This window comes from Filicampus tigris, chromosome 12 (assembly GCF_054856515.1).
Source record: "Filicampus tigris isolate MCC_2025a chromosome 12, RoL_Ftig_1.0, whole genome shotgun sequence".
Taxonomy (NCBI): Eukaryota; Metazoa; Chordata; class Actinopteri; order Syngnathiformes; family Syngnathidae; genus Filicampus; species Filicampus tigris.
Window position 1 is genome coordinate 18,025,724 of NC_141228.1, and position 12,813 is coordinate 18,038,536.

Consider the following 12,813-nt stretch of genomic DNA (forward strand, 5'->3'; position numbering starts at 1 on the left):
CTTTTCTTTCTTTAAAACAAATAATAGAAAATGTAATTCCTCTGAAGTTTTTATTTCAAAAGTATTTTTCTCTCAAAATGTTTAAGTTAATTATCAACACCGTGGTAAAAAGAAAAAACACCTCCAAAACGTTTGACTTTTTCCCTCCAATATCCATTTTGTTTTCCCCTGAAAATTAAAACAATCTCAAATGTTTGTCAATGTATGAGAAAAACATGCTACTGTACTTGATTTTTTTTATTGGGGGGGGGGGGGGGGGGGGGGGGACTTGTGAAAATTTGACTGCGGGTTAGCTATGCGCTTTTATTTTGAAAATAAATATCCGGAACGCTACTGAATTGAATCGTTGTAAATATACGTTGAAGGCAGCTACAGCACGGTGACGAAAGTAGACTTTAACCGCCACTTTTACATTATTTCACAGCATTTTCTGGTCATGTCTGGGCACCTTAAGGATAAAGAAGCGTACCTAAGACTAAATTATCTCTACAGGTGAGTGAAAAACATTTGCAATGGAATCGTAACGGTCTCGTTTCGAATTAGCTCGCCGCTAATAATGTTGATTCAGCTCTACCGGTGTGCCATCGTCACTTTTTCCCAATTTTTTTGACAGGCTGCTCATTGTGTTTTGTCCCCAAAACCCCGATAATGTGGAGCTGGCTCGTTTCTACTGTTTTACTCAGCGGACGATCGCAAGACGTCTTGTTCTACGACAGTAAGTTAGCAAGACTAAGAAATTCAGAAAACGTTTTATTTTGAAGGCGCAGCTAAGAATGATGACAACTTCCTGTAACCTTTTTTTTTTTACTCCACTACAAGTCAAAACATTAGGTATACGTCAATGTCGGAGCTACCTCATAACAAAGCTTTTAATGGTCGATTTGTTTGACAAATTACTTGATTGATGTTTAAAAGTGTGGTTTATAGCTGTAACAGTGCTGAACCAAAGTGAACATTGTTGTTTGTAAAAGGCACAGTGATTGAAGCAGCTCTCATGGCATTCTGCAAGTTGTACCTAATTCGTGTATCACATTGGGAAAAAAATATTTAAAAAAAAAACAATGTAACCATTTAATTAAGATTATACAACGTTCTTGATTTTTTTTTCTCTCAAAATAAAGAGCAGTCTCCCACATAATAAACATTTTACAGTAATTGTGCCCCCCCCAAAAAAAATAGTTTTCTTAAAAATATAAAACTTTTCCCCTAAATAAATACAAGGCAGTTAGTTAAAAATATGAAACTTTTATCCCAAAATTAGGATTTGTAGTCACATAAATATACTTTTTTTTTCGCTAATATGCAGCTTTCTTTCCCCAAATATCAGACCTATTTTTCCACTGAGATGTGACTTTCCTTTCTTGAAAATAATGTGCGTTTTCTTAGCTATAAATTTTGAAAATGTTACATTTTCCTCCTACTAAAATGTCTTTTTTTAACTTAAAATATGACTTCTTTTTTGCCTCAAATACTGTCTGTATAAATAAACAATGATTACCATTGTATTCCAATTTAATCTCATAATGTAATTTTCATTTCTGCAGAGATCCATCCGTGAAAAGAACAATATGCAAGAAGTGTTGCTCCCTGCTCGTCCCTGGTTTGACGGCAACAACCAGACAACGTACGCCCCACTTCCCATTCCCTTCCCACCTGAAGGAATTAAACAGGATGATGTTGACCAATGGTAACTTTTATTATGGCTGTGCCTCTGCCAGGGAAAAGGGGCAAGAAGAGGCGCTTCACGGTGCTGCGCTGTCTCAGCTGTAAGCAGAGCAAGACTCTACTAAACGACCCAGATTATTGCTTGTGGCAGGACCGTCCGGAGGCTCAGGATCAGCTACAAAAAAAACAACCAGGTAATACCTCTTTTTTTACATACAGTGGATCTCTACGTTTCCGAATTTCTGTAAATAATTGACGTTACATTCCGGGGGCGGGGGGGGGGGGGGTCTGTCTGAACAAAAGTGGTACGGATTTATCCCTGTTGTTTTCTATCCATAGGTCAAGATACATCTGTTAAAAATCAGCCCAAAAAGACCAAACCTGACCAGTGTGATGGTTCCAACCCCAGCACAAGTACTGCCACTACAAAGCAAACGCCTCCATAACAGCATGTAATGCAAGTTTACAAACTCTTTTGTTATTCCACAACTGAAAAATGAGTGTAATTTTATTTATTGAAGTCAGCTTTATGATAACTTGCACAGGTGACGGTCACTGTCATTCTCGACACATATCACCAGTGGGGAAGTTGTAAAAAGATTTCTTGAATGAGTTTTTTCCCTCCTTAAAAGTAGATGATTTCTTTGTCTCAAACATATAGGCTCTTTTTCTCTCAAAAATTACACATTAAATATGCAAGGAATGAATTTGTGGATTCCCACCCCCCCCCCCCCCCTGAAATTCTTGGTTGTTTTGTGCTCAGGCCAAAGCAAAGATTCTCCACCCCTGCCCAACTTAAATACATAAGTGATTTCATTTTTTAAATTGATTTATTGAAAACCATCAACATTTTTGTAGTGACATTTTCCCAAATATGAAGCCTTTTTTGTTCTTGATGCCATGTGGCATTTGAAGGGTAGATTGTTTAAAATAAAAAAAAAATGTCATTCATTTCTTCTTTTCTTTTTCGCCTCCTTTCGGCACCCGCAAACGCGTCTTGTGAAGATAAAGAAGGTTCTTGCCAAAGATTCTCGGGATGTGGCCCATGTACAAGAGGAGGGCCAAGATCATTCCTGAATAGATAGATAGATAGATAGATATTTTACATATGAATATAGATATATATTTTTTTTATGCCCACGGTGTGTATGTGAGTGCAGTTTACCTGTGATGGGGCCCAGCCAGTAGACGAACGCGTACTCTGCCAAGGTGAATCCAGGACAGTAGAACGTGAGGCCATAAGCTAGAGAGGGATTGACGTAAGCTGACGTGTGACCTTTGGCTGCAAACGTAAAAATGTCGTGTTGTCATTTCATCACAATTCAGACATGAAATGTACATTTTGTTTCTTTACTCAAAAATATGACATTTATCCTCAGATATACTGCACGTATCGCTGGTGTAGGGTGGAAGTTTGATTGGCCAATAGTTTGTGAAAATAACACCCACACGTGCGGACTGACTAATCACTACTAGGATTTTTTTTTTCCTTGGGGGGCGTTGGGCGGGCAAGTATATCTCAGGGGTCCGCACAACAAAAACATTGTTTTTACAAAACCCAAAAAATTTTTCAGAAAACACTGATAAAAAGTCCTTATATGTTCTCTACGGAGGAAGGCGGTAAATGTGAGGAAAAAAATTCTGAAAATACCCAAAAGTCATTTATCTGCTCTGGCACCTGGGTAGTCCAAGCATATTTTTATATTATTTTTTTCATTCTCAAAATAATAGTTCCTTCTTGATTTAAAAAAAAAAAAAAAAAAAAAAAAAAAAAAGTTTCTCAAAAATGTGCTTCCGCAGCTTTTGAAAATATACATTGAAAAAAAGACCCGTGTAACACAAGTGCTACTCATACCACACTTTGAGAATCGCTGTGCTAAAATAGAAGACACCCACATGCGTACCTATGTGTGACAGGAAGGTGAGTAGTGCGGCCCCGACGGGCACCCTGACGAGCGCGCTCCTCCGTCTCAGGAAAAGGTGCACCAGGTGAAAGAGGAGCGCGCACACTCCCTCGGTGAAGAAGCCCTGCAAGGGCGAGACCAGCAGCGACGTGCTGCACTCCCTGGCCATCAGGTTCTTGATCATGTGCATGTCGGTCAGCTCCAGGCTCCAGTAGTACTCCGCCGCCAACATGGCGAGGTAGGCCCCCAGGAAGTGGGAGGCGACGGCCAGCGCAGTGGCGAGCGCCGCGGCGTCCAGCTGAAGGAACCTCAGCGCGCTCACGCTGGGGTTCCCCGAATGGTCCCCGCAGACCGCGCCGTGGACCAGCAGCACCGCCGACAAAATGGTCAGCGTCACGTCCGGGCCCAAGCCCCCAGCCCACTCGCCCACCTCCACGATGGTCTGCACCTCCAGCCGGCACGCCACCAGCATGAATGACGACGCCGACTCGGACAGGAAGGCCAACCGCGGCCACCTTTTCAGCGGCACCCGCAGCGAGGCCGCCACGAGCACGCATGCCAGGAAGTAGCCCAGAGAGGCGTTGAGTCCCGACATGTTCGCCGAGGGTTCTCTCTCTTCTGACAACGTGGCGCACGCAAAGCCACGCGCTTCTTATCAGAGGCGGCAGGCTGCTGACACCTGCCAAAATACACACGGGACTTTTTGCAAGGTCAGGTCAGCAAGCAGGTCACAAAATTAACATCCAGTGAGACTAGTCAACAGCAAATTTTTAATCAGAGATGAATTCATGTGTCCCAAAACAGATTTTAGATGCCCATTCCTAAAATATGTTTAATTTTTATCATTATTAGTCATTTATTTAAGTTTGACCTCTAAAAGTTTGCGCAGTAATTTATAGCTATGGCGTTTTGGAATAAAAAACATCCACTTGTTGCAGAACATAACCCTCAATTCATAAATATTACTAAATATATTACATCCATCCATCCATCCATCCATTATCTATACCGCTTATCCTCACAAGGGTCGCGGGGAGTGCTGGAGCCTATCCCAGCTGTCTTCGGGCAGTGGGCGGGGGACACCCTGAATTGGTTGCCAGCCAATCGCAGGTAAATATATTACAATACATATATTGTTATTATATTATTATCATGCATAAAAGTCATCTACAGTTGACTTCGTTCTCTGATGAAAAAAAAAAAAGTAACAAATTTGACAGATGTAATCAAAGTTTAATATGTCGTCCTCCGCAGTGTATTCATTGAAAGCCTTTTGAGCTTTCATTCCGTATCTTTTATGTAAGGGCCGAAAAATTTATTGAATTCAAATTAACATCGCTATATAGTAGAATGTCATTTTCAAGCTGCAAAGGTTGCAATCCGGGGGGGAAAGAAACTCTGATCCATTCATTCATCATTTGAGTCCAGAAACGAATGAATGAAATCCTACAGGTAACTATTGTGATTGGATACTGAGATGACGTACTGTGTCCAGGCAGACCCCGTGTTTACTCTTTAGCGCTCATATCACAATATAAACTCGTCTTTATTCCGAATCCTGAACGTACATGTACTTGAAATTAATTCATTACGCTTAATTGGCCGCTGGTTTGTGCGGAAGTCATGTTTCTGCAGATACGACACGCCTCTTTTGACTTTTGAGCCAACAGCGACGTCAAGATAGGAGGGGCAAAGTTGTCAACGCTCATTTTGGTTAAAAAAAAAAAAAAAAAAACTACAATTTAAAATATCTGTATACGTAGCACGCGTTTTGGCATTAACAAACAAGAAAAACTAATTTAAAATCGTTTGAGGAAAAAAACGTTAATTATGCCTAATTTTAACGTCTTTGACTGGAAAGTCGCCCCTTCCAACATGGCTGCCAAGTAGACACATTGGTCACGGCATCCTTTCAGCGAGTTGCCGTGTCTTCACATCAATGACTTGAAGCCTACGTTGTGATTGGATACCGAGATCACGTGTGCTCAAACCAGCCTGTGCTTTTTAGTAAGGGCGGAAGTTATATATCAGTGTGGAAACGTGTTAAAAACGTGACAGTTTTCCCTTCTAAAAACTCTATAGCTCAAGGTTACCCACACAATCCTGCTTTTCAAAGCTTGTGGGACATTAAATACAGAATGTGCAGATACAGTGGTTACTGAGGGCCGGTAAAATGAATGCGGAAGTCAGACGTACGGCTTTGTATGCCCACGAGCAAGTCAGGCAGGCAGGCAACCAGCCAGCCAGCGACTCAATGGCTGGGCGGCCGAAGCCGACAGTACACAGTACGGAATGACAACTCGTCGGGGATGGCGGACAAACCTCCGACATTGCTCTTGAAGCTGGTCGCCGCCGGCTTTTACGCACTCAGTTCGTTCGTCATCGTCATGGTGAACAAGAGCGTGCTCACCACCTACAGGTAGGCTGGCTGAGAGAACTCAAGCTAAGTTGTTAGCCAAGTTAGCTCAAGGCAACTTTGGATGTCGCCGTTTAAATAGCCTCCTTCCACTCTCACACCATGTTACTTGGAGTGGATTTAGCACACTTTTAGCTGATTTTCACATGCACCCCTCCATGTTCCTAGGTTCCCCTCGTCGATATGCGTTGGGATTGGGCAAGTGAGTTTCGCAACCATTTCTCCAGCACACAAGCTTCATTGACTTGTAGCTGAGATGCAGCTGCATTTCAATGTGCATTTGTGCGTGCAGATGTTGGCCACGGTGGTTGTCTTGTGGGTGGGCAAGGCAGCGAGGGTGATCACCTTCCCAGACTTGGATAAGAAAGTACCTCTCAAGGTGAAACCACCTGTACATTGTGTTATTATGTCATCTTTTGCATCTCTACTTACACCCTATCTATCCATCTATAGACATTTCCTCTACCTCTGCTATACGTGGGCAATCAAATTAGTGGTTTGTACGGAACCAAAAGGCTCAAGTAAGTTCTTGTATTAGTGGTTAGATGAAATATAATTCGAATCCATACATTTATTTGACCATACTACTCTGTTTGCATAGCTTGCCGATGTTTACCGTGCTCAGGAGGTTTTCCATCTTGTTCACAATGTTGGCTGAAGGATTCCTGCTTAAGTAAGTATTTTAACTCAATTTGGATTGGGGATTGGGTTTCATGTGGCGTCTTTTCTCATTTTGACAGGAAAAAATTCTCCAGGTCGGTCCAGCTGACAGTATTTACAATGATACTAGGGGCCTTCATCGCTGCGAGGTAAGGGTTTTTGTTTTTTGTTGTTGTGTTTTTTTAAACTGCATCCAGATGTCCTGGTTGTTAGTCACAAGTTTTCCCAGTACCACGGATTGGTAGAGGAAGGATATCCTTTCAAACATACCTCATATATCGAAATATGGTTGATTTTAATATTTTTCCACAAATGCATACGATTGGTCTGTCCCCACGTCTGTTATTTTCATGCAGTGTTATCCAATTTATAGTGTTGTAAAATAGCTTGAAGACAATTCTATGAATGCTTTTAACGCACAACTGTTCTGAGAAGTGACAACTCCGCCTCTTCCCTCACTCTGCCGGAGTCATGCAGCATTCTGATGCCTCAAGATAGAAAGTCTGGATGGTTATGTTAGATTTGCTACCGAGGCAGATGACGAGCTAACTAGTATAGCTAACGTCAGTTCGTTCCCTATCCAGTCTGTGTACTGATAGTTGGAATGCGTAAAAATCACTGCCAAAGTACAGTTCAGTTGTTTAACTTTTAAACTTTTAGTCGCATACATTTAACTTCAGTGTTGAATACATTTATACTCATTCACTGCCATTGACATATTTATTAGTGTTTTCACAGTCCAGCCAATCAATCCCAGGAACTTATATATTTTTTTATTTTTTTCAACTGTTAGGGTAAAAGAGGGTCTAAAAATGTCTGGCAGTGAATGAGTTCATGGAATTATTATTTAATATTTAATGCATTTTTTGATATTCCTTTTTAGCCTGGGATGACTCCTGGGCATCATGCATAAATCAGGTTTTGCCAGTAAATTTACTCATTATGTTTATGTACTGCATCCAGTACATTTATGGCCTAAATCGAAAGCTAAATTCATCAGTTCATGCTTTTTTTTTTTTTTTTTTGCAAGTTTTTGTACTTGAAAATTTGTCGAAGAATCAAATGCTCCCTGGCCAGTCAACAAGTAAATGCGTGCTAGTAAAACGCGTTGTTGTACGTCTGTCGTTCCGAGGCATAAACATAACATGCGTCCACCTCGTCTTGGTTTCACAGCACAGACATGTCCTTTGACCTGCAAGGCTACATCTTCATCCTCCTCAATGATGTGCTGACCGCGGCCAACGGGGCATATGTCAAGCAGAAATTGGAAGCCAAGGTACGTGGCGGCAACTGCGTGTGAATAGCGGACATTGTTGGGGGGGAGGGGGGAGGAGCAGTTTATGGCATTCTGGGCGCAGAGAATCCGACCTGCCCTTCAACGTCTGCTCTCAAGGAACTTTGCATGCTATGACTGGGTATGTTGTTTTCTCAACCAAAAACATGCTTTCTTGGGTATTCAAAAATACAAATTCGCAGAAGGTTGAAGGTTTAGAAGAGCCTGGTCTTCATGGGTGGCTGTCAACTATTTACAGATTTTCACTATTCGTAGCAGCTCCTCACTGTGGTTCGCTGAAGTTTTTCCGAAGCAACGCACATTTAGTGACACAAATCAGGAATAAACGATTAGGCATTTATGAAGTTGATCCACATTTTGATGTATTAGGTTTGCGCTTTGACTGTTTGTCTTGAAGCCCGCTAGTAAACCCCGATGTTACATTTACTCCCGTCTGTGTGTCGTACAGGAGCTGGGCAAATATGGATTGGTGTACTATAACGCGCTATTTATGATCTTACCCACTCTGCTGCTGGCTCACGTGACTGGCGACATCCAGAAGGTAAGCAACGGGGCAATGCCAGGAGGTTGACTTCCTGAAGAGAGTGGCGTGCTACCACGTGTGAGTGAGAGTGCTCTCTTGTTAATGGGAAAGCTGCTGCTGCTGCTTTTCCCATATGAGGCCCCAGTAGTGAGAAAGACAAAGCTGCCATTATGTACCGTTTAATGCAGTCACTTACATGTTGCGACTACCTAGCATCTGTCGTTTCAAAGTTTCTGTTTTTGTGTGATCAGGCCATGGACTATGACGGCTGGTCTGACGTGTTCTTCCTCATACAGTTCTTCTTGTCCTGCATTATGGGGTAAGAATATGGTGGCTACATGACGTGAATGTCCACGAGGGGTTTGAATGACAATGAAAATGTGTTTTTGATGGCAAAGTAATGTATTTACAATAAATCACCGGTGTAACAATATTTCAATTTGGTCCATTTTACAAACTGTTTGGACGCTATTTAGAAATTGTAGTAGTAGTATTTAGTCGTGTGTGTGTGTGTGTGTGTGTGTGTGTGCAGTATGTGTGAGTATGTACATACCAATATGTCATCGCTTCTACTTCTAAATTGAAATTGATCTCTGTCATCTTTTGTCTTTTTTTCGGACAGTAGATTTAACGTGACAAACTCTTTGATCAAGCTGATTGTAACGGTTGTATTTCCAAGTGTCCGCCACGTTTTAGGAACTTACAATGTTATTGTTGTGACATCCAATGAAAGAGAAATCCAATGCTACCACCTGCTGGCTGTGGTTACTTTTTTTTTAAATTTTTATTTTATTTTATTTTTATTTTTTTTGGTACTTTCCCGGCTTGATCAAAACAGAGTTGGCCAAAACCTTTCTCCACCCATTCCCATAAAAAAATGTAGTTGACGGCATTTCGCTAATTTTATACCCAAAACAATCGATCATTTATTACGACGTACAAGCACGGTGCCGTACCTCCTGGTGCCCAATGTGGCGACAACTCCGGTCACATGACGTCACCGCCTTTTAACTTAATAAAAGGAAAACATTTGTGTGCAGAGTAGACCAACTCACCAGTGTCCTCTACTGTGTCCGTGTCCTAAATGTGGGTTGTTCAACCCCAAGTGTCCACACATTCAGGAATTTACTGACTGTGACTGATGTCATCGTGCTAATTAGTGTCAAGTCTTGATTTTTGTGTGTGCACAGGTTTGTCCTCATGTACTCCATTGTGTTTTGTACACACTACAACTCTGCACTGACCACCACCATCTTGGGCTGCCTCAAGGTGAGTGGCAGTACAAACGAAACCTCTCCTCAAATCATTCAGACTTGATAACGTCTCCAGGGAGGAAAGGAAGTTAGTATAATGCACTGTTTGTATATTGACAAGAAGCATCTAAATCGGTGGTGGGCAAAATTAATTTATATTATTAATATATGTGGGGGAATCACTGCAGCTGTAATGTCATAATTCACAGGTCATTGATCGTATCAGCAAATGATGATGTTACGGCCGACAAATGAACAAAATATGCAAAATATTGGCCGATCACATCGGTGAAAAATCTAATAAAAACATACTGTAATAACGAACAATTCATCACTTTGTGCGTCTTGATTTCATGCAGTAATTATTTTTGGCTGTCTGGTGTGCACACTTTGACCACCAGGGGGCAGTATAATATGTATTTGTACTACATGTAGACTTGGTGAAAAAACACAGAACAAGGTCTTTGTGATCAAGCTGGTAAAATAATACTTGCAGAGTGTAAAGGACATACGCCTGACAATTGTTTGTGTTCAAATATGTTGTTAGGGTTCACAAGGCTGTGGCGTAGATGCTAATTTTGTTAGTTGCTTTGCATTATGTATTAGCATTAAGATAGCATACATTCGTTAGTATGGTGGCTATTTGTTTTGGCCAATTTAACACAACACAGGAAACGATAAAGACATTCCCAAAAAATTTTTTTTTAAATCCACACAAGTTGAGGTTTGTTTAGATGTTGCTCTGTAATGGCAAAATTGAACTGCTCTTTTCATGTTTCAGAATGTCCTGGTGACATACATTGGAATGGTGTTCATTGGCGACTATATCTTCTCCTGGACCAACTTTATAGGTTTGAACATAAGGTATGGAACGCTGCGTTCTAAAGCAGGGTACACACGTTCTGTCTGCCATCTTAACATAAAACAAATTCCCAAGATTGTCAGCCATTTTACAGCATTTTGACTTACTTTCAAGACCCACAGAATATTGCATTCGGTCATAATATAAGCATCGAAACTATCAACAGTGTAGACTCATCCTTCACCTGACAAGTTTTACCACTTTTTCTGTTCTTTAGTAGTCAACAGTAGAACAAGGGTTGGTTTCTGACCAAAAAGCGGAGAAAACAAGCTATTTGTATAAATACATGTCAAGCAGAAAAGTGACTATGATGGTAATATTTTTTGCTTTTGTGACCCCTCAAAGTACAAGAACAAAAACGAGACTGAGAAAGGGCTTTTGACGGCAGACTAATTTATTTACAGACGTACGACTAAGAAACACGCTGTGAACGATTGCCGACTCACCATTTATTTATTTTTTTACCGACAGCATTGCAGCCAGCCTTGTGTATTCTTACGTCACGCTGCGAGAGGAGCAGCCCAGCAATTTCAGCGAAAGCACCAAAATGGACATCAAGGGCAAGGTGGTTGTATGACACTGGATTCTTTTTGTTCCGCTCATGTATGTCTTCTTTTTTTTTTTTTTTTAATTTATGCCTGAGGAGGAACTGATGGTTAAAAATCATCATTGGTCTACTATGTTACGCAAAGAGGGTTACGATATTTTTTTTTGTTGAAGAGACGTTAGTATTTGTATTTTTTAAGTGTTGACAAGGGAAAAATATTTATGGAACTTTTATATACATTTTACTGGAGAGACACACTCACACTCACACACACACACACACACGAGTGCCAGCTGTTACTTTTTGACCCCGTCAACTTCTTCATAAGCCGACAGCAATTTGCTTGTGTCAGAAATTATGCTCTATCTGTTAAGCACTTGCCAAATCAATGATGCGAATCGAGCGTGCACTTGATTCGCTGTGGCGACCCCTGAGGGGAAAAGCCGAAAGGATAACAACAACTCAACAGCCAACCAAATTTAAGAATCCACATTTGTATCCGAGTTGTGAGGTTGGCTGACATCCGCTTTGTTTACCTTCACCCTTGACGTCAGAGTAGGTTTTTTTTTTTCATAATTTTTTTTTTTTAATTATTTGATCGATAATTCCATAGATTAATCGGATAAGATTTGCTTTAAAGTTTATTGTAAAATCCCCCCCCCCCATTACTGTTCATTAACCAATTGTTATTTGCCGTTAATGATTAAACAACTAAGCAATCTCACGCAAGATGGAGTCAAGTTGTACTCAGCAATGTTTTTCAAACTGAAAGCTACTCCTTGGCCACTGATTAACGTGAAGGGCCACTAGTTTAATATCCACGTCAATTACAGGTCATTCATACTGAGGCTGCAAATACTGTAACCCTTATTTTCATAATAGATTAAATTATTTCTTTTTTTTTTTTCACTCATAAATGGATTGATGCACTCACTGGTTTGGTCTTTAAACATGTCAGGAAATCTGCAAAAATGTTGATAATTGTTTTCCAAAGTAAAATGTGTAAATGTCTCATGATTAAACGCAAAAGAAAATCTAAATATTTACTGTTGGGAGTCTGAAATTCCAAACAATATGGAAAATTTGAAGTCCACATCCCTAAATGATTCATTGATGATCAAAATAGTTGCCGATTAATTTGATGATCAATTATCGAGTGTGGCATGTCTACGTCAGAGCTGTTTACAACGAATGTAACATGGATGCCTTTGTCATGTTCTCTGTGCACTCTTAGTCTGTTACCATGTTTTTGCACATGCACTGTTACAACGTTTAGAGAGGGTGGAAAACGAACATTTATCCTTAGCTTGGTCAGTCAATACTACAAAAAGTGTCGGTGTGTGTGGTGGGTTGTTATGCAGTTGCTATACCTTTCTTCTCTGATCGGCCCGCCTCACCACCTTGAATAAAAATTGAGGTCATTGTATTTTGTGGGTTACCTAAGTGGTTTTTTTTTTTTTTAAAGTCCGGTACAAATGTGCTGTTTTTATCAATTGTATTTTGGCATAAAATAATGAATTTGATTCAAAGTTTGGCTGTTACTGTATATATATTTTTTTTTTTACTACAAAAATGCTTTCTGAATTAAAAGATGAGCCATTTGGTCTTTTTCCAGCTTGCTGTGCTTTATTGAATCTCAATCAGATTATATTGATGTCAAGCTGACATTTGTGAAAAGTTTTAAAATAA

The 12,813-nt window shown here is 40.4% G+C and overlaps 3 protein-coding genes across 3 annotated transcripts; 2 read left to right on the forward strand and 1 right to left on the reverse strand.

The window, feature by feature from the left end:
* The first annotated feature begins 436 nt into the window (after window positions 1-436).
* On the forward strand, window positions 437-2,616 carry rpp21 (ribonuclease P subunit p21). Its single transcript, XM_086047597.1, has 5 exons — window positions 437-492; window positions 614-715; window positions 1,545-1,624; window positions 1,719-1,859; window positions 2,005-2,616. The coding sequence occupies exons 1-5, from the start codon at window positions 437-439 to the stop codon at window positions 2,109-2,111; spliced, it is 486 nt and encodes a 161-aa protein (XP_085903723.1). The 3' UTR covers window positions 2,112-2,616.
* Window positions 2,477-6,172, reverse strand: aqp12 (aquaporin 12). The gene is made up of 4 exons (XM_086048468.1): window positions 5,892-6,172; window positions 3,570-4,248; window positions 2,831-2,947; window positions 2,477-2,738 (listed from the first exon to the last, which is right to left on the reverse strand). Exons 2-4 carry the CDS (start codon window positions 4,162-4,164, stop codon window positions 2,614-2,616), a joined length of 837 nt encoding a protein of 278 aa, XP_085904594.1. The 5' UTR covers window positions 4,165-4,248; window positions 5,892-6,172; the 3' UTR covers window positions 2,477-2,613.
* slc35d1a (solute carrier family 35 member D1a) lies at window positions 5,343-12,738 on the forward strand. Its single transcript, XM_086048467.1, has 12 exons — window positions 5,343-5,988; window positions 6,154-6,187; window positions 6,278-6,364; window positions 6,439-6,506; window positions 6,587-6,658; window positions 6,726-6,794; window positions 7,819-7,921; window positions 8,388-8,480; window positions 8,714-8,781; window positions 9,653-9,731; window positions 10,497-10,579; window positions 11,049-12,738. The coding sequence occupies exons 1-12, from the start codon at window positions 5,747-5,749 to the stop codon at window positions 11,152-11,154; spliced, it is 1,104 nt and encodes a 367-aa protein (XP_085904593.1). The 5' UTR covers window positions 5,343-5,746; the 3' UTR covers window positions 11,155-12,738.
* The last annotated feature ends 75 nt before the right edge of the window (window positions 12,739-12,813 follow it).

Excerpts from the sequence above, each read along its gene's own strand:
- rpp21 (XM_086047597.1), top strand. The coding sequence starts at position 437 with ATGTCTGGGCACCTTAAGGATAAAGAAGCGTACCTAAGACTAAATTAT. Across the intron at positions 493-613 it reads AGACTAAATTATCTCTACAG|GCTGCTCATTGTGTTTTGTC; the intron begins GTGAGTGAAAAA and ends TTTTTTTGACAG. Across the intron at positions 716-1,544 it reads AGACGTCTTGTTCTACGACA|AGATCCATCCGTGAAAAGAA; the intron begins GTAAGTTAGCAA and ends TCATTTCTGCAG.
- aqp12 (XM_086048468.1), bottom strand. The coding sequence starts at position 4,164 with ATGTCGGGACTCAACGCCTCTCTGGGCTACTTCCTGGCATGCGTGCTC. Across the intron at positions 2,948-3,569 it reads CACCTTCCTGTCACACATAG|CCAAAGGTCACACGTCAGCT; the intron begins GTACGCATGTGG and ends TTACGTTTGCAG. Across the intron at positions 2,739-2,830 it reads CTGGCTGGGCCCCATCACAG|GAATGATCTTGGCCCTCCTC; the intron begins GTAAACTGCACT and ends CTATCTATTCAG.
- slc35d1a (XM_086048467.1), top strand. The coding sequence starts at position 5,747 with ATGCGGAAGTCAGACGTACGGCTTTGTATGCCCACGAGCAAGTCAGGC. Across the intron at positions 5,989-6,153 it reads AGCGTGCTCACCACCTACAG|GTTCCCCTCGTCGATATGCG; the intron begins GTAGGCTGGCTG and ends CCATGTTCCTAG. Across the intron at positions 6,507-6,586 it reads TACGGAACCAAAAGGCTCAA|CTTGCCGATGTTTACCGTGC; the intron begins GTAAGTTCTTGT and ends CTGTTTGCATAG.